This window comes from Oncorhynchus gorbuscha, linkage group LG08, assembly GCF_021184085.1.
Source record: "Oncorhynchus gorbuscha isolate QuinsamMale2020 ecotype Even-year linkage group LG08, OgorEven_v1.0, whole genome shotgun sequence".
NCBI lineage: Eukaryota > Metazoa > Chordata > Actinopteri > Salmoniformes > Salmonidae > Oncorhynchus > Oncorhynchus gorbuscha.
Window position 1 is genome coordinate 9,719,616 of NC_060180.1, and position 27,754 is coordinate 9,747,369.

A 27,754-nucleotide genomic window follows, 5' to 3' on the forward strand; every position below is an offset into this window, starting at 1 on the left:
ACTTCTTCTTTAAGAGGCTCCTCTGTCCTCCACTCGTTTCCTGTATTAATGGCACCTGTTTGAACTTGTTATCAGTATAAAAGACACCTGTCCACAACCTCAAACAGTCACACTCCAAACTCCACTATGGCCAAGACCAAAGAGCTGTCAAAGGACACCAGAAACAAAATTGTAGACCTGCACCAGGCTGAGAAGACTGAATCTGCAATAGGTAAGCAGCTTGGTTTGAAGAAATCAACTGTGGGAGCAATTATTAGGAAATGGAAGACATACAAGACCACTGATAATCTCCCTCGATCTGGGGCTCCACACAAGATCTCACCCCAGGGGGTCAAAATGATCATAAGAATGGTGAGCAAAAATCCTAGAACCACACGGGGGGACCTAGTGAATGACCTGCAGAGAGCTGGGACCAAAGTAACAAAGCCTACCATCAGTAACACACTACGCCGCCAGGGACTCAAATCCTGCAGTGCGAGACGTGTCCCCCTGCTTAAGACAGTACATGTCCAGACCCGTCTGAAGTTTGCTAGAGAGCATTTGGATGATCCAGAAGAAGATTGGGAGAATGTCATATGGTCAGATGAAACCAAAATATAAATTTTTGGTAAAAACTCAACTCGTTGTGTTTGGAGGACAAAGAATGCTGAGTTGCATCCAAAGAACACCATACCTACTGTGAAGTATGGGGGTGGAAACATCATGCTTTGGGGCTGTTTTTCTGCAAAGGGACCAGGACGACTGATCCATGTAAAGGAAAGAATGAATGGAGCCATGTATCGTGAGATTTTGAGTGAAAACCTCCTTCCATCAGCAAGGGCATTGAAGATGAAACGTGGCTGGGTCTTTCAGCATGACAATGATCCCAAACACACCGCCCGGGCAACGAAGGAGTGGCTTCGTAAGAAGCATTTCAAGGTCCTGGAGTGGCCTAGCCAGTCTCCAGATCTCAACCCCATAGAAAATCTTTGGAGGGAGTTGAAAGTCTGTGTTGCCCAGCAACAGCCCCAAAACATCACTGCTCTAGAGGAGATCTGCCTGGAGGAATGGGCCAAAATACCAACAACAGTGTGTGAAAACCTTGTGAAGACGTACAGAAAACGTTTGACCTCTGTCAACAAAGGGTATATAACAAAGTATTGAGATAAACTTTTGTTATTGACCAAATACTTATTTTCCACCATCATTTGCAAATAAATTCATAAAAAATCCTACAATGTGATTTTCTGGATTTTTTCCCCTCATTTTGTCTGTCATAGTTGAAGTGTATCTATGATGAAAATTACAGCCCTCTCATTTTTTAAGTGGGGGAACTTGCACAATTGGTGGCTGACTAAATACTTTTTTGCCCCACTGTAATTGTTGGGGTTTCACTATTTTAGAGGGCTATGATAGACTATGTCTTGTCCTTCCCTGTCCTCTTCTGCAATACATGCAGTATTTCTCTTCCTCCCCCACTCTGTCTGTACAGAGTAGGGATTTTCCGCGAGAGAGAGAGAGAGAGAGAGAGAGAGAGAGAGAGAGATGGTTAGTGGTCTGGGCATTAAGATGTGTGTTGTTGAGAGAGAGTTTCTTTTTTTGCCTATACTACCTGAGGGACAGGCGTTTCTAGTCTTACGTGTCAAGGGATTCACCGCTCCGGCCACTGTACATCTGTCTGCTACACATGATCAATTATTCACTCAGAGGAGATGAATATTTGAAAACGGTTTACTCGCCTTCCATACCTCCACTCCTGTCTGCCTTTTACTGCGTCTGCTCTTGTGGAATTCCAAAAGAGGAGCAGGAGCAATTTGTTTAAAGCTCATCTCCCTGTGTTGGGCGGGAGAGCGAGAGTGCTGTCTCACTGGGAACCGACGTCATTCCAATGTCTGATTTTGATTCAAATGTTGGTTGAGTTGTCAACGAGCGTGAATTCAACAACAAATGTCATGTCACTGGATTTGGATTGAACATTGGGTGAAAAAAATAGGAAATTCTCTCACATTGACTTTCAATTTCAATCAGTTGTCCACGTTGATTCAAAGTCATCACATTACATTTTTTGGTGAAAGAAAATGTCGTTGCTTCAACCAGTTTCTGCCCAGTGGGATGATGTTGGTCATACTGGACCCTGCTAAACAGTGTGCTGCTGGCCTAGTCTTCTAAAGCTACCTCACTGTGCATCTCGCTGTTCACGGTGTCATGCAGTTTTGCGTGTGCATTTTGAGTGGCTCTGGTTTTCTAAGGGTTGGCCAAATAAACGAATGGACCTGCACGCTCCGCCCACAGTTGAGGCCCGAGTCTACTTCTAGTAGCGTTTGATGCTCACAGGTCAGACTGGCGCATCGCTGAAGTCTAAAAAGACGGTCCTTCAAAGGCTGTTTATGAAATGATGGATGAAACCGTCCATGTGCTTGTCCAGGTTTAACACTGGAGGAAAGAACACAGGCCTATTCATTTACTGTTAGATTTGTCATTCTACTCGTCACAGTCTGTATCCTGCATGGAAGACAGGATGTATTGGACCTTTTGATGTCTCCTGCATGGCTGCAGGTGGTCAGTAATATATTCCTCCCAGGCTCCGAGTAGAAAACACACACCTACACAATATCTCTTTCCCACAGACTGACATTGGACCAATCGGATAATATTTTCATCTGAAAATATGAACTTGTTGGTTGTAGTCCGCTTGAATGGGTAAGAGCTGTGTCGTACGGCAATCTGAGCTCTTGCCTTTCAGATGAATATTTATATTCCAATCCCTGGGATTAATGCGAGATTGAGAGAGAGAGAGAGAGATGATAACGAGAGTCAAAGAGAGCAAGAACGAGAGAGAGACGCAAACATAACCTGGTGACTCACTCACATGGCCATGTTCATGTTTTCCTGCACCGGATGTAGCCAACCCGGTTCCCCTTCTATATTGGTGGTATTTGGAAACATGCCTCCTAGGAGTCAGGTTGGGCTGCAATCTGTCTGTTTTAATCACATGGAGGCATCACGTTCGGCCCTCTAGGGCCCTGATCCAACTCCGGTCATGAGTGGTGTAATGTAGCGTTGTTTGTCTTGGCCTGGCTCAGACAGCCTGTGCATAGTGTCTTTGTGTCTGTCTGTCTTTGTGTCTGTCTGTCTCTCTTTCTCTGTGTGTGTGTGTGTGTGTTCCCCTGCCTAACCCTGCCACAGGCCCTGACCTGGTTGTCCTGAATGCCAGATGGGTTATACTGTCTGTAATCAGCATTTAGCTCCCAGCTCAGACACGCAAAGCAACGCAACGCAATGCAGCTTAGTTTGGGTTTTTGCTAGTGTAGTCTGTCTCTCTGTCTGACCCTCTCTCTGTCTTTCTGTCTGACTCTCTCTCGGTCTGTCTCTGTCTTTCTGTCTGACTCTCTCTGTTTGACTCACTCTGTCTCTCTGTCTGACTCTCTCTGTCTGACTGTCTCTGACACTCTCTCTGTCTGTCTGGGTCTACCTGACTCTCTCTCTCTCTGTCTGTCTGGGTCTACCTCCTTTTAATTCCCTGTAGATGCCTCTAAAAATGATGTATTATTAATAATAATAAGTCAATTCCGTGTTATATTCCCATCTGTTACTTAGTTCCACTTGGTAGTGAGTTGGTTGACTTGGTTCCATGCTGAATGTACTCTCTGCATCAGGGATGGGCAACTCTTTGTGGGCCGGAGTGGTGTCATACCTTTCCCCCATCCCTAGCAAACACAGCTAATTAAACTAATTGCATTTTAAACGGAAGATCAAGATTAGTTGATTATTGGAGTCAGGTGTGTTCGCTGTTGCCCTGGGCATAAGAGACACCAATCAGGCCACAGAGGACTGTAGTTGCCTATCCATGCCCTGCATGATTCCAGAGCACTTCTCTTAATGCATTCTTCTGTGCATTAAGGTTGTTGAAATGTCATTGTTGTCATCTACATGACATGTGGTCCTTCTGTAGCTCAGTTGGTAGAGCATGGCGCTTGTAACGCCAGGGTAGTGGGTTCGATCCCCGGGACCACCCATACGTAGAATGTATGCACACATGACTGTAAGATAAAAGAAATGGCATATATTATTATTATTATTATATTATGTGGCATAAGGTCACTGCTGATGTGTGACTAAGAGACAGTCGCTGCCCCCCGTCACACACGCACACAGATATGTTTGTTTTACTCTCCTTGAAGTGACCAAACAATTTATTCTCATTCAAAATCCTATTTACCCTTACCCTTAACCTAGCCCTAAACTTGACCTTAATCCCAAAACCCTAATTCTAACCCTAAGACCTACACTTAAAATAGCCTTCTTCCTTGTGGGGACCAGTGAAATGTTCCTTGTTTTACTTTTGGTCCCTACAAGGATAGTAAAACACACACACAGACACAGACACAGTGTTGTTGGAGGGTTTGTTGTCAAGGCTGATACCAGGAAGTGATGTGGCTGGGTGCCAGTGTGACCACAGTGTCCCAGGCTCCCAGCAGTGACAATAATATATCAGATAATGGTGACTTGTGCTTTGTTTACCCCATGTCAATATCCTGAAGACATCAGCTCATGGCTCTCCTTCAGTAGTCTTCCATTTTGTCCCATTACGTCAGGGTGACCAGAGAATAGCATGGTCTAATAGTCTCTGTGTGGCTGTAGATGGAGGTGTTGTCCAGTAAACAAGACCGATGCTTTCTGAATGGGAGAGCTAATGATTTCCTATAACACTTGTGGTTTCAGTGTAATTGGTTGAGATGGACGTTGGGATTCTTTTTCAGTTAAGGACCCCTTAAAGCAGACACATATCTGTCCCTCAATTCCCCATTTGAGATGAGGAAGGCTGTCAATGTGGCCACATTTTAGAGAACGCCAACACACACACACACACACACACACACACACACACACACACACACACACACACACACACACACACACACACACACACACACACACACACACACACACACACACACACACACACACACACACACACACACACACACACACACACACACACACACACACACACACCCCTAAACACATTTACATAATTTATCAGGTGTTCTTATCCAGATCAACTTACAGGAGCAATTAGGGTTGAATGCTCAAGGGCACAGCGATAGGTTTTTCACCTAGACGGCTCGGGATTCGAACCAGCGACCTTTCGGTTATTGACCCAACGCTCACATCACCGTGATTCAGCTACTGTACATTTCCTGTGGCAGGAAGCCTTCCTGCCACACCTCAGACAATACTATTTGACAGGAAATGTACAGTAGCTGAATCACGGTGATGTGCTCATATGCAAGCCATTGCTAACTCGCGTTAGCGTAATGACTGAAAGTCTATGCGAACAACATGCATACTGTTCCCATAAACTTCCAGTCGTTGGGCTAACGCTAGTAAGCGTTTACTCTAACGCTAGTTAGCAACTTCCTACATACTGCATGCAGAGACATAAAATGGTATCGATGAGTTCATCTTACTATATGGGTAAGTAGAAAAAAGGCTTAATTCACAAAATCTCGCACTGTCCATTTAAAGCCCCGCCTCAGAGGAAGTTGCCACACCTATTTCGAGTAATTCCTGTCCTAGAGCGGAAATTCACGTTTAGGTTCCAAATCAAATCAAATTTATTTATATAGCCCTTCGTACATCAGCTGATATCTCAAAGTGCTGTACAGAAACCCAGCCTAAAACCCCAAACAGCAAGCAATGCAGGTGTAGAAGCACCTGCTCAAAGACTGACGCATGCTGCTAATACATATTCAGGAATTGGGAGTGGGAACATTGTGGTGTAGTAGAGAAATAACAACATTTAGGCCACTGACTGACAGGTGTCAGTGTAACTAGCTAGCATGATAACTTTAATTAGCTAGCTATGGTTATGTCAGCACCATTTCAGACTACTATAATAATTAAGACTGTCATAATAATTTTTTCAGAAAAAGACTAGCAACCTACCTGTCAAGAAATGAGTCTCAGCTAAGCCTATACCAGTTGTTGACGTTGTCTGACTCTTGCCATTTGACAGTGGGAGAAAAAGTACTCAATTGTCATACCTGAGTAAATGTAAAGATAACTTAATAGAAAATGACTCAAGTAAAAGTCACCCAGTAAAATACTGTGTGTAAAAGTCTAAAAGTATTTGGTTTTAAATGCACTTAAGTATCAAAAGTAAATGGAACTTTTAAAATGTACTGAAGTATCAAAAGTACAAGTATAAACCATTTCAAATTCCGTATATTAAGCAAACCAGACAGGACAATTATTATTATTTTTTTACGGATAGCCAGAGGCACACTCCGACACTCACACAGACATAATTTACAAACGAAGCATTTGTGTTTCGTGTGTTCGCCAGATCAGAGGCAGTAGAGATGACCAGGGATGTTCTCTTGATAAGTGCGTGATTTTGACCGTTTTCATGTCAAAATGTAACGAGTACTTTTGGGTGTCAGGGAAAATGTGTGGAGTAAAAAGTACATTATTTTCATTAGGAATGTAGTAAAGTAAAAGTTGGCAAAAATACAAGTAGGAAAGTACAGATACCCCAAAAAGTATTTTTACTTAAGTACTGTACACCACTGCCGTTTTGATAATTCCAGTGAAACCGTGTTAGATTCCAGACGTCATTAATATTTGGACATGCGCACGGACATGATCAAAATAGCTATATTCTTTGTTCTCTCTTCATTTCTGCAAGCTAACTTGCGTTGTCTAAATTGTGCAGCTATATATCAATGTGTTGTCTAAATTGCAGCCGCGAATCCGCCATAGAAAAATAAATAATATAACCTCTGGTTGTATGGATGGCCTAACTAGTGAATGGGTTGTAGTGTTTTATTAAATTAATGTGCATGTTTTTTTTGCATGGCAAGGTGCCCTGTGAGGGTGGAGATTTCTATTTAGGATCAATGGAATGGTTGAAAATGAGCAAACCCTGCATCAGGCCGTGCAAAACTAATTTGCCTAAAACGTTAGTGGTCAAAACCATTCATCTTGGGGTGACGGGGGGAGCGGGGTTCTAAAATGCAATCATACCACGCAAATTTACCATTTTTATAAAATTGTCACATTTTATTTTTATGCAGACTAGCTCAAAAATAAGTGAAACTTGACAAATAGATTGGTATTGCAAAAACACTTCCTCCCTTATTTTATTTTACTCTATAGTAAATTCTACTCTACTTTACTCAGCAAACTGGATGCAGTTTATCACAGTGCCATCCGCTTTGTCACTAAAGCACCTTATACCACCCACCACTGCGACTTGTATGCTCTAGTCGGCTGGCCCTCGCTACATATTCGTCGCCAGACCCACTGGCTCCAGGTCATCTACAAGTCCATGCTAGGTAAAGCTCCGCCTTATCTCAGTTCACTGGTCACGATGGCAACACCCATCCGTAGCACGCGCTCCAGCAGGTGTATCTCACTGATCATCCCTAAAGCCAACACCTCATTTGGCCGCCTTTCGTTCCAGTACTCTGCTGCCTGTGACTGGAACGAATTGCAAAAATCGCTGAAGTTGGAGACTTTCATCTCCCTCACCAACTTCAAACATCTGCTATCTGAGCAGCTAACAAATCAAATCAAATTTTATTTGTCACATACACATGGTTAGCAGATGTTAATGCGAGTGTAGCGAAATGCTTGTGCTCCTAGTTCCGACAATGCAGTGATAACCAACAAGTAATCTAACTAACAATTCCAAAACTACTGTCTTATACACAGTGTAAGGGGATAAGGAATATGTACATAAGGATATATGAATGAGTGATGGTACAGAGCAGCATACAGTAGATGGTATCGAGTACAGTATATACATATTAGATGAGTGTGTAGACAAAGTAAACAAAGTGGCATAGTTAAAGTGGCTAGTGATACATGTATTACATAAGGATGCAGTCGATGATGTAGAGTACAGTATATACGTATGCATATGAGATGAATAATGTAGGGTAAGTAACATTATATAAGGTAGCATTGTTTAAAGTGGCTAGTGATATATTTACATCATTTCCCATCAATTCCCATTATTTAAATGGCTGGAGTTGGGTCAGTGTCAATGACAGTGTGTTGGCAGCAGCCACTCAATGTTAGTGGTGGCTGTTTAACAGTCTGATGGCCTTGAGATAGAAGCTGTTTTTCAGTCTCTCGGTCCCAGCTTTGATGCACCTGTACTGACCTCGCCTTCTGGATGATAGCGGGGTGAACAGGCAGTAGTTCGGGTGGTTGATGTCCTTGATGATCTTTATGGCCTTCCTGTAACAACGGGTGGTGTAGGTGTCCTGGAGGGCAGGTAGTTTGCCCCCGGTGATGCGTTGTGCAGTCCTCACTACCCTCTGGAGAGCCTTACGGTTGAGGGCGGAGCAGTTGCCGTACCAGGCGGTGATACAGCCCGCCAGGATGCTCTCGATTGTGCATCTGTAGAAGTTTGTGAGTGCTTTTGGTGACAAGCCGAATTTCTTCAGCCTCCTGAGGTTGAATAGGCACTGCTGCGCCTTCTTCACGACGCTGTCAATGTGAGTGGACCAATTCAGTTTGTCTGTGATGTGTATGCCGAGGAACTTAAAACTAGCTACCCTCTCCACTACTGTTCCATCGATGTGGATAGGGGGGAGTTCCCTCTGCTGTTTCCTGAAGTCCACAATCATCACCTTAGTTTTGTTGACGTTGAGTGTGAGGTTATTTTCCTGACACCACACTCCGAGGGCCCTCACCTCCTCCCTGTAGGCCGTCTCGTCGTTGTTGGTAATCAAGCCTACCACTGTTGTGTCGTCCGCAAACTTGATGATTGAGTTGGAGGCGTGCGTGGCCACGCAGTCGTGGGTGAACAGGGAGTACAGGAGAGGGCTCAGAACGCACCCTTGTGGGGCCCCCGTGTTGAGGATCAGCGGGGAGGAGATGTTGTTGCCTACCCTCACCACCTGGGGGCGGCCCGTCAGGAAGTCCAGTACCCAGTTGCACAGGGCGGGGTCGAGGCCCAGGGTCTCGAGCTTGATGACGAGCTTGGAGGGTACTATGGTGTTGAATGCCGAGCTGTAGTCGATGAACAGCATTCTCACATAGGTATTCCTTTTGTCCAGGTGGGTTAGGGCAGTGTGCAGTGTGGTTGAGATTGCATCGTCTGTGGACCTATTTGGGCGGTAAGCAAATTGGAGTGGGTCTAGGGTGTCAGGTAGGGTGGAGGTGATATGGTCCTTGACTAGTCTCTCAAAGCACTTCATGATGACGGAAGTGAGTGCTACGGGGCGGTAGTCGTTTAGCTCAGTTACCTTAGCTTTCTTGGGAACAGGAACAATGGTGGCCCTCTAACCGATCGCTGCAGCTGTACATAGTCTATTGGTAAATAGCCCACCCATTTTCACCTACCTCATCCCCATACTGTTTTTATTTATTTACTTTTCTGCTCTTTTGCACACCAATATCTCTACCTGTACATGACCATCTGATCATTTATCACTCCAGTGTTAATCTGCAAAATTGTAATTATTCGCCTACCTCATGCCTTTTGCACACAATGTATATAGACTCCCCTTTTTTTTCTACTGTGTTATTGACTTGTTAATTGTTTACTCCATGTGTAACTCTGTGTTGTCTGTTCACACTGCTATGCTTTATCTTGGCCAGGTCGCAGTTGCAAATGAGAACTTGTTCTCAACTAGCCTACCTGGTTAAATAAAGGTGAAATAAAAAAATAAAAAAATAAAAAGGTGCCCAAGTGTAGGGTGGTAACTAATTAACACAGCCACAAAGTAATACACCTGGTCTATTTCCACTTTCTCATAAAATCTGATTTTAAACCTGACTCTCACATTTAGCCTAACCAGACTGCTAACCTTAGCCTAACCAGACTGCTAACCTTAGCCTAACCAGACTGCTAACCTTAGCCTAAACAGACTGCTAAACCTTAGCCTAAACAGACTGCTAAACCTTAGCCTAACCAGACTGCTAAACCTTAGCCTAACCAGACTGCTAACCTTAGCCTAACCAGACTGCTAACCTTAGCCTAACCAGACTGCTAAACCTTAGCCTAACCAGACTGCTAAACCTTAGCCTAACCAGACTGCTAACCTTAGCCTAACCAGACTGCTAACCTTAGCCTAACCAGACTGCTAAACCTTAGCCTAACCAGACTGCTAAACCTTAGCCTAACCAGACTGCTAAACCTTAGCCTAACCAGACTGCTAACCTTAGCCTAACCAGACTGCTAACCTTAGCCTAACCAGACTGCTAACCTTAGCCTAACCCAGTGTTTCTCAAACTCTGTCAATGGGACCCCAAGAAGTGCACGTTTTGGTTTTTGCCCTAGCACTACACACGCTACACGCTGATTGAAATAATTAACTAATCATCAAGCTTTGAGGACCGAGTTTGGGAAATGCTGGCCTAACCCTAACCTTAAAGTAAGATCAAAGCTCATTTTTGTTTTCAGGAATTTGTACGATATATAGCCAATTTTGACAATATCTGTCTGTTTTATCTAGTGGAATCCCAAGTGTAGGCTACAGAGAAAAGCTGTTTGGCTCTCAGACGACTCGCAAAAAGGAAGAAGTTCCAGCAGTTGTTACTGCTTAATAAACATTGCCATGCTGGTGGGTGTTAACATTGAAATAAAACCCAGCCCTGAAACAAAATGTAGGCTGAAAAGAATTGGCGTGTTATCTCATAGGAAAAGACACGTAAGACTCACCAAAACACCCAAAGTCACACATTCAAATTTGTCACTTGAAGCACAAATACTTCATACTTTGACTAAAATGATAACTTATTGACTGATATTGTTGTGCAAAATTGTTGGTAAGCTCTGGCCATCGTCTTTTAGCTTGAAAAAGTGGATTTATACTGATATAGGTGTTTAAAAGCACATCAGCATATTACATTTTTTTGGAGTGGTTGCAAATATTTAGCAGTGGTGGGCCACCGCTGCTAAATTAATATAGGGGAAACACTGCTATATCCTATACCCTCCCCCATCTATCTTTCCCCATGTTTTAATTGTTGCTTTTCACTCTTTGCCAGGTTAACAGAGCCATCAGGTTCCCTCACAGATGGACCTATCAACTACAAGTACAAGACTAAGTGCACCTGGCTGATCGAGGGCTAGTAAGTTGCTCTTGCTCTCTTTCCTCTCCTCCCTCCTATCTCTGTTCATACCCTCTTCTATCTATATTCTGTACAGTATGTATTCATTCTTAGACTGATTTGTTATTGTTCAGCAGTCTTCGTGTTAAACTCTTTGTCTAATGTAAAGACTCCTGATCATCGTGGGCAGTGTTGTAGTTACTACTGCAGCCCAATAGCTACCCATTTTAAACCATACTCTATGTTCTGTCCCCCAGCCCAAACGCTGTGCTCAGGTTGCGCTTCAACCATTTTGCCACGGAATGTAGCTGGGACCACATGTACATCTACGATGGAGACTCCATCTATGCACCTCTGGTTGCAGTATTCAGGTGAGGTCATCATGCTGTATGCATGTACATACGTGTGTACTCTCTAGTATGCAGTCAACTGTGCATGCACGAACACCAAATACTGTATACCTCAAACCTAGCTGGGCGGATCACATGCCACTAAATAGAATCCACACAGTGATGATTCAGAATACTGGCTAGCTGAAGAGGAATTGTTCTCTCTCTTTCCATTATAGGTAACGAGTGGGTGTTATCCATGAATCAATGGATTAATATTCTGCATTTACACTGAGTAAAAATATGAACGCAACATGTAAAGTGTTGGTCCGATGTTTCATGAGCTGAAATAAAACATTCCAGAAATGTTCCACATGGACAAAAAGCTTATTTCTTTCAAATGTGCACAGATTTAACATCCCTGTTTGTGAGCATTTCATCTTTGCCAAGATAATCCATCCTCCTGATAGGTGTAGCATATCAAGAAGCTGATTTAAACAGCATGATCATTACAAAGGTGCACCTTGTGCTGGGGACAATAAAAGGCCAATCTAAAATGTGCAATTTTCACACAACACAATTCCACAGATGTCTCAAGTTTTGAGGGAGTGTGCAATTGGCATGCTGAATGGAGGAATGTCCACCAGAGCTGATACCAGAGAATTAAATGTTAATTTCTCTACCATAAGCCACCTTCAAAGTCATTTTAGAGAATCTGGCAGTACATCCAACCGGCCTCAACCTCAGACCACATGTAACCACGCCAGCCCAAGACCTCCACATCCGGCTTCTTCACCTGCGGGATTGTCTGAAACCAACCACCTGGACAACTGATGAAACTGTGGGTTTGGACAGCTGATGAAACTGTGGGTTTGCACAACCAAAGAATTTCTGCAATAACCGGGGAAGCTCATTTGAATGTTTGTCGTCCTCACCGACTTCAGTGGGCAAATGCTCACCTTCGATGGCCACTGGGACGCTGGAGAAGTCTGCTCATCACAGATGAATGCTGGTATCAACCGTACTGGGCAGATAGCAGATAGTGTGCATGGCGTAGTGTGGGCGAGCAGTTTTCTGGTGTAAACGTTGTCAACAGAGTGCCCATGGTGGCGGTTGGGTTACTGTATAGGCAGGCATGAGCTACGGACAACGAGCGCAATTGCATTTTATCGACGGCAATTTGAATGCACAGGGATACCGTGACGAGATCCCGAGGCCCATTGTTGTGCCATTCATCCACTGCCATCATCTCATGTTACAGCATGGTCACAAGGATCTACACAATTCGTGGAAGCTGAAAATGTTCTTCCATGGCCTGCATACTCATCAGACATGTCACCCATTGAGCATGTTTGGGATGCTCTGGATCGACCTGTACGACAGCGTGTTCCACTTCCTGCCAATATCCATCAACTTCGTACAGCCATTGAAGAGGAGTGGGACAACATCACAGGCTACTAAGAACAATAACCTGATCAACTATGCGAAAGAGATATCGCGCTGCATGAGGCAAATGGTGGTCACACCAGATACTTACTGGTTTCTGATCCACGCCCTTACCTTTTTTAAAGGTGTCCGTGACCAACGGATGCATGTCTATATTCCCGAAGTGAGAGCCTACTGAATTTATTTCACTGATTTCACTGATTTTCTTATATGAATGGTCAGTAAAACCTTTGAAATGGTTGCGTTTATATTTTAGTTCAGTGTAGCTCTTAGGTGTTCCTCCTCTCAAGTATTTAGAAGTAGTATTCTCCACCCACCCACCCACCCACCCACCCAGCCACCTTCCCTCCCCCTTTGAAGAATAGGTCCCTAATGTAATTCCTTCCACTGGGGGTTCTTCCAAATGGACTCTCCCCTGGTCCATCAGTATTGGCTGTGTGGTCTTTGTGTTGAACCTGGTTGTAGTCTTCCTGGTGGGGAGCGGATTTCTCCTCCCTCTTTGATGACCTTGATTGAGCTGTGCAGTGCAGGCCTGAGTTTGATCCTCCATGCAATGGAGGGATCGATCCCGAGGAGAGGAAGGAGTCACTTTCTCCCAATGATGTAAGGAGGGAGGACGGGAGGAGGGGTTTTCATGGTGACAGCAAACCAGCTCAGCAGTCAAGCAAAGGGCGATCATTTATCCAGCAAGCTTTGGAGCTTAACGAGCGTGTGTGTGTAATGTATTTTTCTTTTTCTCCCACAGCGGTCTCGTTGTCCCGGAAACGAGAGGGAATGAGACTGTTCCGGAAGTGGTAGCCACCTCTGGATATGCACTGTTGCACTTTTTCAGTGACGCTGCCTACAACCTGACTGGATTCCACATCTCCTACTCGTGAGTAGCCCCATCCCCATACACATTACATTCACAGTCAAAATCCTCACCTATACCATATATGACCAATAGGGAAGTCTCTGGCTCAGTAGCAGACAAGTCTTAACTGACATGCCTCGTTAAATAAAGGTAACGTTTTACATTTAAAATAACAGTTCCATCATGGTAGTGACTGCCCATTACTGCTTATCTCTTATTAACCATCATTTATTTCACTTTCATCAAATAAAACAAATGTAATATTTTATTACTTTATTATTTCATTCCTAGTCATCATCTCATCTCTATAGAGCTGCTGCCTATGCGGTCTGAGAGATATATTGAGAGCAGTTTCTTCGCGAGGTATCTTCTCTTGATCGTGCATTTGCTGTCTCTTATGTAGTAAGCTTAAAAGAAACAGACAGGACAAGTAGCCACGCAATGGATTATGGTCATTGTAGTTAATAATCATGTTTTCTCTTCTAAACTATGAAGAACATTGGCTCCCTCTCTAGAAAAACTGCAATTTACGCATTGAGCTCACAGAAGAAAAAAAATACGAAATGGAATTCAAATAATTGAAATTATGTTTTTCAATTAGTTGTTTAGAAAACTGAAAATAAATAACCAACATTTTGGTTAATCGCTCAGCACTACTGCACACATAGAACTTCAGACTCTCTAGGCCACATTGTAGACCCTGGAGACTAGGGTCTACAATGTCTGTCACAAGAGTAGCTGGGAATTGGCATTACAGCTGAGAAGATGACACCCCTCAACATAGGAGATACGTGTGTGATTCTGAAAATGAATTCATTGGGTTGTCTCAGAAAGCAGCAGCCAAAGAGAAAGATGAGCTTTCAAATAAGTCAAGCTCAGCCTCGAGGCCTCCAGCACAGACACACACCATGTGGCCATAAAGGTGTTGCCATAGCAACGTTCTTGTCACAGCGGTAAACATTATAGTCCCCCTGTTGCTGAAAAGCCCATGTATTAGCCTGGATCCTTGACCTCCTTCTGTTTCTGTCTACCTTCCCTCTTTCTCTATTATTTTGTCTGCACATCTCTTTAATTCTCTCTCCATTGCTCTGTATCTCACCCTGTGTCTGTTCTGCTCCCTGAAAACGCATACCCCAATACATGTCAATCACCTATGTCAATCAATAATTCTTTCAGCTATTTGTTTTTCCTCAATTATTTATTTATTTTTATTCAAAATGTATTGATACAAGTGAATTAAGAGCAAATTCTTATTTAAAATGATAACCTTTCCAAATGTACTTCCCCATCCCTGCCATGGTCTCATGCTTTCTCTCATCTAATTCACCATCTCTCCATTCTGGGTCTATAGGGTCAACTCGTGCCCCAATAACTGCTCCAGTCATGGGAAGTGCAGCACAGGGAACTCCATTGCCAGCCGGGTGTACTGCGAGTGTGAGAAGTACTGGAAGGGCGAGGCCTGTGACATCCCCTACTGCAGGAACAACTGTGGCAGCCCCGACCAGGGCTACTGTGACCTTACTGGGGAGAAGAGCTGTGTCTGCAACGACAGCTGGCAAGGTCCGACTAGGGCTATGGTTATAATGTGTCAAAGTTTTCACAATGTTGTGGTGTGGTATCTTCATGTTGGTTCATAGGGTTGATTCATTCTTCAATGACAAAGCTAAGTTATTTTTGTTCTTGTAGATTGAGTCCCACTGCCATCTTCTGGCTGAAATGAGAACTGTGAAGAGAGAGGCACAGAGACCATGTTTCCTATATTACAGTAATACAAGCTGACATCTGAAGTACTCAGCAGATAGGACAGTCTTAGTTTAGATGAAGGGAATGAGGTCATGTTGTAGGATGCTTGTAGCCTGTTAGATAATAGCGAACACTGTTTTGACAGCTTGGTTGTTGGAGCCTTTTTCATGCTCTAACAATCTAATCTTGAGATGGTGGAAGACCATCGGTTTCTGCACGATCTTATTTAAAATGACCCATCCTGTCCATTTTCATACAGGCTACACTAAATACACTTGCTTGTCTGTTGACCAAGAGGAGTTCTTATGTTCCATGTCTGCCATCTGGTGGTGCTGGAGGTTTTGTTCTTACACCTGGTGGGTCGCTGGTCTGGGTATCCTCTCAGTATAACCATGCATTGACTTGATCTCTACTGTTCCTGAATACTGTATGGGGATGTATTAACATGTCTTATTTACAGTAGAACCACCCAAACGCCTCTCAATGAGACGGAACTGTCTAGCAGGGTAGAACCACCCAGTCACCTCTCAATGAGACAGAACTGTCCAGCAGGGTAGAACCACCCAAGCACCTCTCAATGAGACGGAACTGTCCAGCAGGGTAGAACAACCCAAGCACCTCTCAATGAGACGGAACTGTCTAGCAGGGTAGAACCACCCAGTCACCTCTCAATGAGACGGAACTGTCCAGCAGGGTAGAACCACCCAAGCACCTCTCAATGAGACAGAACTGTCCAGCAGGGTAGAACCACCCAAGCGCCTCTCAATGAGACGGAACTGTCCAGCAGGGTAGAACCACCCAAACACCTCTCAATGAGACGGAACTGTCCAGCAGGGTAGAACCACCCACGCGCCTCTCAATGAGACGGAACTGTCCAGCAGGGTAGAACCACCCAAACACCTCTCAATGAGACGGAACTGTCTAGCAGGGTAGAACCACCCAAGCGCCTTTCAATGAGACGAAACTGTCCAGCAGGGTAGAACCACCCACGCGCCTCTCAATGAGACGGAACTGTCCAGCAGGGTAGAACCACCCAAGCACCTCTCAATGAGATGGGACTGTCCAGGGTAGAACCACCCAAGCACCTCTCAATGAGATGGGACTGTCCAGGGTAGAGCCAATCAAGCTCCTCTCAATGAGATGGGACTGTCCAGGGTAGAGCCAACCAAGCGCCTCTCATTGAGATGGGACTGTCCAGGGTAGAACCACCCACGCGCCTCTCAATGAGACGAAACTGTCCAGCAGGGTAGAACCACCCACGCGCCTCTCAATGAGACGAAACTGTCCAGCAGGGTAGAACCACCCACGCGCCTCTCAATGAGACGAAACTGTCCAGCAGGGTAGAACCACCCACGCGCCTCTCAATGAGACGGAACTGTCCAGCAGGGTAGAACCACCCAAGCACCTCTCAATGAGATGGGACTGTCCAGGGTAGAGCCAACCAAGCGCCTCTCAATGAGATGGGACTGTCCAGGGTAGAACCACCCAAGCACCTCTCAATGAGATGGGACTGTCCAGGGTAGAACCACCCAAGCTCCTCTCAATGAGATGGGACTGTCCAGGGTAGAGCAAACCAAGCACCTCTCAATGAGATGGGACTGTCCAGGGTAGAACCACCCAGTCACCTCTCAATGAGACGGAACTGTCCAGCAGGGTAGAACCACCCAGTCACCTCTCAATGAGACGGAACTGTCCAGCAGGGTAGAACCACCCAAGCACCTCTCAATGAGACGGAACTGTCCAGCAGGGTAGAACCACCCAAGCACCTCTCAATGAGACGGAACTGTCTAGCAGGGTAGAACCACCCAAGCGCCTCTCAATCAGACGAAACTGTCTAGCAGGGTAGAACCACCCAAGCGTCTCTCAATGAGACGGAACTGTCCAGCAGGGTAGAACCACCCAAGCACCTCTCAATGAGATGGGACTGTCCAGGGTAGAGCCAACCAAGCTCCTCTCAATGAGATGGGACTGTCCAGGGTAGAGCCAACCAAGCGCCTCTCAATGAGATGGGACTGTCCAGGGTAGAACCACCCAAGCGCCTCTCAATCAGACGAAACTGTCTAGCAGGGTAGAACCACCCACGCGCCTCTCAATGAGACGGAACTGTCCAGCAGGGTAGAACCACCCAAGCACCTCTCAATGAGATGGGACTGTCCAGGGTAGAACCACCCAAGCTCCTCTCAATGAGATGGGACTGTCCAGGGTAGAGCCAACCAAGCTCCTCTCAATGAGATGGGACTGTCCAGGGTAGAGCTAACCAAGCGCCTCTCAATGAGATGGGACTGTCCAGGGTAGAACCACCCAGTCACCTCTCAATGAGACGGAACTGTCCAGCAGGGTAGAACCACCCAAACACCTCTCAATGAGACAAAACTGTCCAGCAGGGTAGAACCACCCACGCGCCTCTCAATGAGACGGAACTGTCCAGCAGGGTAGAACCACCCAAGCACCTCTCAATGAGATGGGACTGTCCAGGGTAGAGCCAATCAAGCTCCTCTCAATGAGATGGGACTGTCCAGGGTAGAGCCAACCAAGCGCCTCTCAATGAGATGGGACTGTCCAGGGTAGAACCACCCACGCGCCTCTCAATGAGACGAAACTGTCCAGCAGGGTAGAACCACCCAAGCGCCTCTCAATGAGACGAAACTGTCCAGCAGGGTAGAACCACCCAAGCACCTCTCAATGAGATGGAACTGTCCAGCAGGGTAGAACCACCCAAGCACCTCTCAATGAGATGGGACTGTCCAGGGTAGAACCACCCAAGCACCTCTCAATGAGATGGGATTGTCCAGGGTAGAACCACCCAAGCTCCTCTCAATGAGATGGGACTGTCCAGGGTAGAACCACCCAAGCATCTCTCAATGAGACAGGACTGTCCAGGGTAGAGCCAACCAAGCTCCTCTCAATGAGATGGGACTGTCCAGGGTAGAGCTAACCAAGCGCCTCTCAATGAGATGGGACTGTCCAGGGTAGAACCACCCAAGCACCTCTCAATGAGATGGGACTGTCCAGGGTAGAACCACCCAGTCACCTCTCAATGAGACGGAACTGTCCAGCAGGGTAGAACCACCCAAACACCTCTCAATGAGACTGAACTGTCTAGCAGGGTAGAACCACCCACGCGCTTCTCAATGAGACGAAACTGTCCAGCAGGGTAGAACCACCCACGCGCCTCTCAATGAGACGGAACTGTCCAGCAGGGTAGAACCAACCAAGCACCTCTCAATGAGATGGGACTGTCCAGGGTAGAATCACCCAAGCACCTCTCAATGAGATGGGACTGTCCAGGGTAGAACCACCCAAGCATCTCTCAATGAGATGGGACTGTCCAGGGTAGAGCCAACCAAGCTCCTCTCAATGAGATGGGACTGTCCAGGGTAGAGCTAACCAAGCGCCTCTCAATGAGATGGGACTGTCCAGGGTAGAACCACCCAAGCACCTCTCATGGAGATGGGACTGTCCAGGGTAGAACCACCCAGTCAACTCTCAATGAGATGGAACTGTCCAGCAGGGTAGAACCACCCAAGCGCCTCTCAATGAGATGGGACTGTCCAGGGTAGAACCACCCAAGCTCCTCTCAATGAGATGGGACTGTCCAGGGTAGAGCCACCCAAGCGCCTCTCAATGAGATGGGACTGTCCAGGGTAGAGCCAACCAAGCACCTCTCAATGAGATGGGACTGTCCAGGGTAGAACCACCCAAGCGCCTCTCAATGAGATGGGACTGTCCAGGGTAGAGCCAACCAAGCACCTCTCAATGAGATGGGACTGTCCAGGGTAGAGCCAACCAAGCACCTCTCAATGAGATGGGACTGTCCAGGGTTAGAGCCAACCAAGCACCTCTCAATGAGATGGGACTGTCCAGGGTAGAGCCAACCAAGCACCTCTCAATGAGATGGGACTGTCCAGGGTAGAGCAAACCAAGCACCTCTCAATGAGACAGGCCTGTCCAGGGTAGAGCCAACCAAGCACCTCTCAATGAGACAGGCCTGTCCAGGGTAGAGCAAACCAAGCACCTCTCAATGAGACGGGACTGTCCAGGGTAGAGCAAACCAAGCACCTCTCAATGAGACAGGCCTGTCCAGGGTAGAGCCAACCAAGCACCTCTCAATGAGATGGGACTGTCCAGGGTAGAGCAAACCAAGCACCTCTCAATGAGATGGGACTGTCCAGGGTAGAGCAAACCAAGCACCTCTCAATGAGACGGGACTGTCCAGGGTAGAGCAAACCAAGCACCTCTCAATGAGACAGGCCTGTCCAGCAGGGTGCCACTCCTATGCTCTGACACTGAGTTGCTGGTCACTGGTCATTTCCCCAATGAGGTTTTCTCCACTGATGTATTAGGCTAGACAGGGTCCTAGCCAATAGACCTCATCACAGCCCCCCATTCCCCCTGTCCACTGGCTTTCCTCCACTCTAATAGGGGACAACAGGGGCCAGTATCATGGGATCTTTCTCATAATGGGGTTTGATGAATCAGAGTGAGACCTTCTTTATTAAACCCACTAATGGTTCTGCCACCAGTCGGCCTCTGGGTGGTGGGGTCCTGGTAGCCATGTGAGTTCATCACCGTCATAGCTGTCCCCATCATCATGACATAAGCTGCGTTGTCACGCTCTTCGCCAGCAGATGGTGATGTGGGACCATGTTTAGTCAGATGTATTAAAGAGTTGTTGAAGAGAGTATTTTGCTACAAACATCTGTAAGTTTGTTGTGTGGTCCTCTCCAGGTCCAGACTGTGCTCTGTCAGTGCCATCCACCGAGTCTTACTGGGTGATGTCTAATGTCAAGCCCTTCAGCCAGTCCCTGGGCAGGGCCTCCCATAAGGCTGTGGTCCATGGGAAACTCATGTGGGTCATCGGAGGATACAGCTTCAACTACAGCTCCTTCCACATGGTGCTCAAGTAAGGCACTGACTGAAGAGAGGCCTGAAATATCTGTCTGTCTCTTCGTCTCTGTAGCTAGGTTTCCATCCAGTTGGCGACAGATTGTCACGCAAGTATTCGCAAATCTGCCTAAAGAAAATATACGCATTTTCTCACCAAACTGACTCGTTGCAGATTAACATCAGTGTGTGATGACGTAGTGCACACTAAATGTAGTTTTTCGCTTAAGTTTTCATGTACTGAATACAAATGTTCATTGTGTTTCCATCGCATTTTCAATTCTACTGAATTCTACAGAAATTGTTGCGTTAAATAGTGAATGTGCCGCCTCTGGTCTTGACACGTGGTGCTCTAGCCAACAGCCTGCCAATATAGTGCAGGTAGGTGGTGCCGGTAGGTTGGTCTAAATGATGAGATTATTATGGATTGGAGGGAGAATATTTTTATTCGTCGAAAGGCAGTCAAGCATCGATCGTCATGTCACCAGAATAAGACTGGATATTTATTGGAAAGGAGCATCAAGCTCATTATGCACTTTCACCACCCTGTGAAGTTCATCATTTACTTCATCTGTAGCCTAATAACCTGCATGCTTTCCCGAGTCGTAATGGGAGGACCACAACAATTTCATCACGTGACTCCAAGTTTACTTCGATATGATGGTTTTTATATTCATATTTGGGCATAAAGTCGTTTCCACCACCATTTTTCGCATAATTAATTTTACCAATACAAAAAAGATCCCACCCGATAGAACGAGGAAGTGATCTGTCGGCATTTATAAAATTGTACAGTAATTTCCTGTTACCATCACAGCTGTCGTGATTTGTTTTGTACAGTATGAATTCACTCGCATAAAAACTGTGGATGGAAACGTAGTTAATGTCTACTTACCACCTCTATATTTGTCTCTTTCCTGTCTTTTGCTTTTCCTCTCTCTCTCAATTCAAAGGGCTTTATTGGCATGGGAACATATGTTTACATTGCCAAAGCCACATTTCAAATGTCATATTATGGCTATGTTGTAACTATGTACAAAATGGAAAATAAATAAACATAAATATGGCTTGTATTTGCAGTGGTGCTTGTTCTTCACTGGTTTCCCTTGTGGCAACAGGAACACAAATCTTTCTGCTGTGATGGCACACTGGTATTTCACCTAATCGTTATGGGAGTTTATCAAAATAGGACTTGTTTTCAAATTATTTCTCTTTTTGTCTCTCTCTGTCATTTTCTCTCTTTCCCTCCACTCTGTCCATCTCTTTCTTCTCCCTCCACTCTCTCCATCCATTTCTTTGTTGTGTATATTCTGTATAGCTCAGGACTGACTGTCTCTCTTCCCCCCTGCAGTTATAACCTGGAAAGCAGCACTTGGGACGTGGTGCCGATCAATAGTGGTCCTCTGCAGAGATACGGCCATTCTCTGGCTCTCTACCAGGTAAGGCAGATAATGGCCACAGCCCACTAGCATGGTGGATGTGTTCCATTTAGCTTTTTGTCATCCACTGGTACCATACAGGGCTCTGTACATGTAGACAGGGCTCTGCACATGTAGACAGGGCTCTGCACATGTAGACAGGGTTCTGTACATGCAGACAGGGTTCTGTACATGCAGACAGGGTTCTGTACATGTAGACAGGGTTCTGTACATGTAGACAGGGTTCTGTACATGCAGACAGGGTTCTGTTCATGTAGACAGGGTTCTGTACATGCAGACAGGGTTCTGTACCTGCAGACAGGCAGGGCTCTGTACATGTAGACAGGGCTCTGTACATGTAGACAGGGCTCTGCACATGTAGACAGGGCACTATACATGTAGACAGGGCTCTGTACATGTAGACAGGGCTCTGTACATGTAGACAGGGCTCTGTACATGTAGACAGGGTTCTGTACATGTAGACAGGGCTCTGTACATGTAGACAGGGTTCTGTACATGTAGACAGGGTTCTGTACATGTAGACAGGGCTCTGTACATGTAGACAGGGTTCTGTACATGTAGACAGGGTTCTGTACATGTAGACAGGGTTCTGTACATGTAGACAGGGCTCTGTACATGTAGACAGGGTTCTGTACATGTAGACAGGGCTCTGTACATGTAGACAGGGTTCTGTACATGTAGACATGGCTCTGTACATGTAGACAGGGTTCTGTACATGTAGACAGGGTTCTGTACATGCAGACAGGGTTCTGTACATGTAGACAGGGTTCTGTACATGTAGACAGGGTTCTGTACATGTAGACAGGGTTCTGTACATGTAGAAAGGGTTCTGTACATGCAGACAGGGTTCTGTACATGTAGAAAGGGTTCTGTACATGCAGACAGGGTTCTGTACCTGCAGACAGGGTTCTGTACATGCAGACAGGGTTCTGTACCTGCAGACAGGGTTCTGTACCTGCAGACAGGGCTCTGTACATGTAGACAGGGCTCTGTACATGTACACAGGGCTCTGTACATGTACACAGGGCTCTGTACATGTACACAGGGCTCTGTACATGTACACAGGGCTCTGTACATGTACACAGGGCTCTGTACATGTACACAGGGCTCTGTACATGTACACAGGGCTCTGTACATGTACACAGGGCTCTGTACATGTACACAGGGCTCTGTACATGTAGACAGGGCACTGTACATGTAGACAGGGCTCTGTACATGTAGACAGGGCACTGTACATGTAGACAGGGCTCTGTACATGTAGACAGGGCACTGTACATGTAGACAGGGCTCTGTACATGTAGACAGGGCTCTGTACATGTAGACCGGGCTCTGTACATGTAGACAGGGCTCTGTACATGTAGACAGGGCTCTGTACATGTACACAGGGCTCTGCACATGTAGACAGGGCTCTGCACATGTAGACAGGGCTCTGTACATGTAGACAGGGCTCTGTACATGTACACAGGGCTCTGTACATGTAGACAGGGCTTTGTACATGTAGACAGGGCTCTGTACATGTAGACAGGGCTCTGTACATGTAGACCGGGCTCTGTACATGGAGACCGGGCTCTGTACATGTAGACCGGGCTCTGTACATGTAGACAGGGCTCTGTACATGTAGACAGGGTTCTGTACATGTAGACAGGGTTCTGTACATGTAGACCGGGCTCTGTACATGTAGACAGGGCTCTGTACATGTAGACAGGGCTCTGTACATGTAGACAGGGCTCTGTACATGTAGACAGGGCTCTGTACATGTAGACAGGGCTCTGTACATGTAGACAGGGCTCTGTACATGTAGACAGGGCTCTGTACATGTAGACAGGGCTCTGTACATGTAGACATGGCTCTCTCTTATCTGGCTCTTTCTGTTTCTCTGGGGATTTCTCTCTACTTCACATATATTTTCTCTCTTTCCTCTCTCTCTCTCTGTCTGTTGGGTGAGGGAGTTAAGAGGATTGCCTCTCTGGGTCTGAGTAGCGATAACATGGCAGTAAGATGGATGTGGGGCCCTCAGGGTTGGTCAGAGAGCAGCAGGGCTACAGGCTTTGCTCTGGCTAACTGACTCTTCGGCTCACCAGGGGAAACAAGCATGACGACTACATCTGATCTGTTTGCTCTTTCTCTTCTTCCCTTGAAACTATAGAAGTCTATCTGAATAACCCTGTTAAATAGAAAGTCTGCCTCTGGCGTGTGTGTGACTTAAAACTCTTTCTTTACTGCTAAGCTCTTAAGTGTTTTGGTCGCTTTCATGAAGAGGGACAAATGGATTTTCTATTAATGTCTTACTATGGTTAGTGACCTAAGGGGATCCGGCTTTGTTTACATGAGTTAAATGGAAGTAGTATTTTATGGCTCAGAGTTTATAGCTTGAAAGGCTGAGAAGTTTATTTTGGAACTACTCTCACTTCATTACTTGCAGTTTACAATACTTTAAAATGGTACCCCATGGAAGACTAATTGTTTTGTCTTGTAAGGAATACTGCAAACGTTAAAGGTTCTACGTACTAACATACCTTTAGAACTAGGCTAAGCTGCAGTCTGTGTTTGGGACATGCCAGGGGTTTATATTTTTATTGTAGAGTAACAAAGTCATGACTTCAGATGGATTTGGGTGATGAGCAAGCATCTTGACACTGACCTGACCGCTAACCCCTTATCTCTGACCTGACCTCTAACCCCTTATCTCTGACCTGACCGCTAACCCCTTATCTCTGACCTGACTGCTAACCCCTTATCTCTGACCTGACCTCTAACCCCTTATCTCTGACCTGACTGCTAACCCCTTATCTCTGACCTGACTGCTAAACCCTTATCTCTGACCTGACTGCTAACCCCTTATCTCTGACCTGACTGCTAACCCCTTATCTCCGATCTGACCGCTAACCCCTTATCTTTGACCTGACCGCTAACCCCTTATCTCTGACCTGACCGCTAACCCCTTATCTCTGACCTGACTGCTAACCCCTTATCTCTGACCTGACTGCTAACCCCTTATCTCTGACCTGACTGCTAACCCCTTATCTCTGACCTGACTGCTAACCCCTTATCTCTGACCTGACTGCTAACCCCTTATCTCTGACCTGACTGCTAACCCCTTATCTCTGACCTGACTTTTCTAATTGAGATGCCTGTCTGTAGTTTATCCTGGGATTACATTCAGAAATCCCCTTTACAAGTGACATTCTCTCTCAGAGGGACCTACATTTAAATGGGAACCTTTAATTTAGTCCGTGTTGTGAGGATTACCTTAGCTACTATACAGTGAACATGCTGAACTTCCAGACAGCTGCATTCACTCTTCTGCCTTGTGTGTGTGTGTCCGTGTGTGTGTCCGTGTGTGTCCGTGTGTGTGTCCGTGTGTGTGTGTCTGTGTGTGTGTGTGTCCGTGTGTGTGTGTCCGTGTGTGTGTGTCCGTGTATGTGTGTGTCCGTGTATGTGTGTGTCCATGCATACATGTATTATGAGTGTTTGTATGTGCAGCATGTGTGGACAGCCATGGCTGTGTGTCCACCTTTTCTCTATACCCTATATCTTTCACATGTTCCATGCTTGCTTTGATTGATGTGAACACACTTTGCCCATCAAGTGTTTCTTTACCATTTACACTGGTGGACCACTGGTGTCTCCAGGTGTCAAACCTTTCAGGAAATGGAAGAAATGGAAGAAACGTTCCTACTGTATCAAATTCTATCAGTCACATGCACCGAATACAACAGTGAAATGCTTACAAGCCCTTAACCAACAATGCAATTTTAAGAAAATAACCCCCAAAAAGTAAGAAATAAGAATAACAAATAATTGAAGAGCAGCAGTAAATAACACTAGTGGGGCCTGACTACAGGAGGTACTGTGTATACTGTTCATTTGGTCAGTACCAGGGTTTCCGTTAGCCGGTAATAGCCGGCTTTTGGCCAATATAAAAATAGAAAAGCTAAAAAATGCTTTTAGCCTCTGTTGCTACAGCATCTCAAACAGCAAACACAAAGTTAATGGAAGGCAGGCTTCATCAGCGCATCACACACCCCTTTGCAATGAGGCAGTATGCATTGAGAAAACATATACTTTAATTGTTGGAAACCTGAATGTTTTACTACATATTATGAGGCATGTTCTACCTTTGCTTCAAAGTAGCTTGGCCAAAATCAGGCCATATCTGTGGAGGCAATTATTTTATATAAACTTTATTTCATTGCATATTAGATCTCCCCTCTTTAAATACATTTCTTGACAACAGTGTTTTCTTGCTAATTGCATTATGGAACAAACATTTGTGTGTAGCCGTGCTACCTTGTGCACATTGTTGTACTTATGTGAAAAAATAGTTTTAAGCATTCTGATCTGTTGCATGAGACTCATTGCTTTTTAATGTTTATTTCTCGACAAGCTGACCAATAGAATAGGGAAACTTGTTTACTATGGGGGATAGTAGATTGACAAAGGCTAGTGATTTTGCTGTTAGTTTCTCGTCTTGTTGGCTGAGGAAAACCAAATGTGGACAGTTATTCTAACATCTTCAAAGTGGGCATAATTTCCTCCTCCACTTGCATCTTCTGTTAATATGAATTACCATCATCTAATTGGGATTCCTGTCATTCTGAGAACCGTGGGTGAAAGCCCTAACCAGATTACACACCCAATGCATATGGGTCCGGTAAATGTCCGGTAAATTAAAATGCTGCCGGTCAAATGCCCAACGAAATCCCTGGTCAGAACAGAGATATTATAGTTGTACCTGTGTAACTTCTCCTCTGTTATAAAACCCAGCTCCTTCACTCTGTTATAAAACCCAGTTCCTTCACCCTGTTATAAAACCCAGCTCCTTCACTCTGTTATAAAACCCAGCTCCTTCACCCTGTTATAAAACCCAGCTCCTTCACCCTGTTATAAAACCCAGCTCCTTCACTCTGTTATAAAACCCAACTCCTTCACTCTGATATAAAACCCAGCTCCTTCACTCTGTTATAAAACTCAGCTCCTTCACTCTGTTATAAAACCCAACTCCATCACTCTGTTATAAAACCCAGCTCCTTCACTCTGTTATAAAACCCAGCTCCTTCACTCTGCTATAAAACCCAGCTCCTTCACTCTGTTATAAAACCCAGCTCCTTCACTCTGTTATAAAACCCAGCTCCTTCACTCTGTTATAAAACCCAGCTCCTTCACTCTGTTATAAAACCCAGCTCCTTCACTCTGTTATAAAACCCAGCTCCTTCACCCTGTTATAAAACCCAGCTCCTTCACCCTGTTATAAAACCCAGCTCCTTCACTCTGTTATAAAACCCAGCTCCTTCACTCTGATATAAAACACAACTCCTTCACTCTGTTATAAAACCCAGCTCCTTCACTCTGTTATAAAACCCAGCTCCTTCACTCTGTTATAAAACCCAACTCCTTCACTCTGTTATAAAACCCAGCTCCTTCTCTCTGTTCAGTTTCTCTGTGGGAAGCGCCTTGTTTGGCCGCCGTTCCTTAGCCACCAGCCCCACATACGTAAAGGAGGAATCCACAATTAGCATATAAATGAACACCTACTCTGAGGTTTTTAATGTAAGGCTTATGCTGAGCTAGTGCAGCACACACATCAAGCCAACAAACCTGGAAACGGGAACATGAGAGAATAGACTTCCAGGGTCAGGGATGGGACCACACACCCACGCCACACACCACCACCACACACACACTACACATCACGCACACCACACCACCACACACATACCACACATACCACACACACACTCCCCTACTCTCTCTCCTCCACACACATTATTCCCCTCAAGTCTGTAACCCAACCCTGGGATATGTTATTCCTCTCTCTCTCCTCTAAGGATTGAGAGATTACGGTGTGTGCTGCTGCTAGGAATACAGCCCATTGCCTGCCCATTTCTGATTTTAATATACCGACAGAAGCAATAGCTCGTCTTTACGCATGCATTCAGATCATAACGTTTATATAATATCCCCTGCTTGGTATTCACATTTTGTATTCACAAATCTGAAAAAGCCAC

At 45.5% G+C, this 27,754-nt stretch overlaps 1 protein-coding gene across 4 annotated transcripts in view; it reads left to right on the forward strand.

Annotated features, from left to right (window-relative positions):
• Window positions 1-27,754, forward strand: part of LOC124041180 (attractin-like protein 1) — a 368,532-nt gene that overhangs the window by 36,511 nt on the left and 304,267 nt on the right. For all 4 annotated transcript variants that reach the window (XR_006839890.1, XR_006839889.1, XM_046358452.1 and 1 more), the window contains exons 2-7: window positions 10,990-11,073; window positions 11,310-11,423; window positions 13,573-13,701; window positions 15,032-15,240; window positions 20,152-20,326; window positions 21,659-21,746. Coding sequence is in view for 2 of the 4 variants with exons in the window: in XM_046358452.1 (XP_046214408.1) it covers window positions 10,990-11,073; window positions 11,310-11,423; window positions 13,573-13,701; window positions 15,032-15,240; window positions 20,152-20,326; window positions 21,659-21,746 (799 nt within the window). In the remaining 2 variants the exon portion in view is untranslated. The remainder of the gene's footprint in view (window positions 1-10,989; window positions 11,074-11,309; window positions 11,424-13,572; window positions 13,702-15,031; window positions 15,241-20,151; window positions 20,327-21,658; window positions 21,747-27,754) is intronic.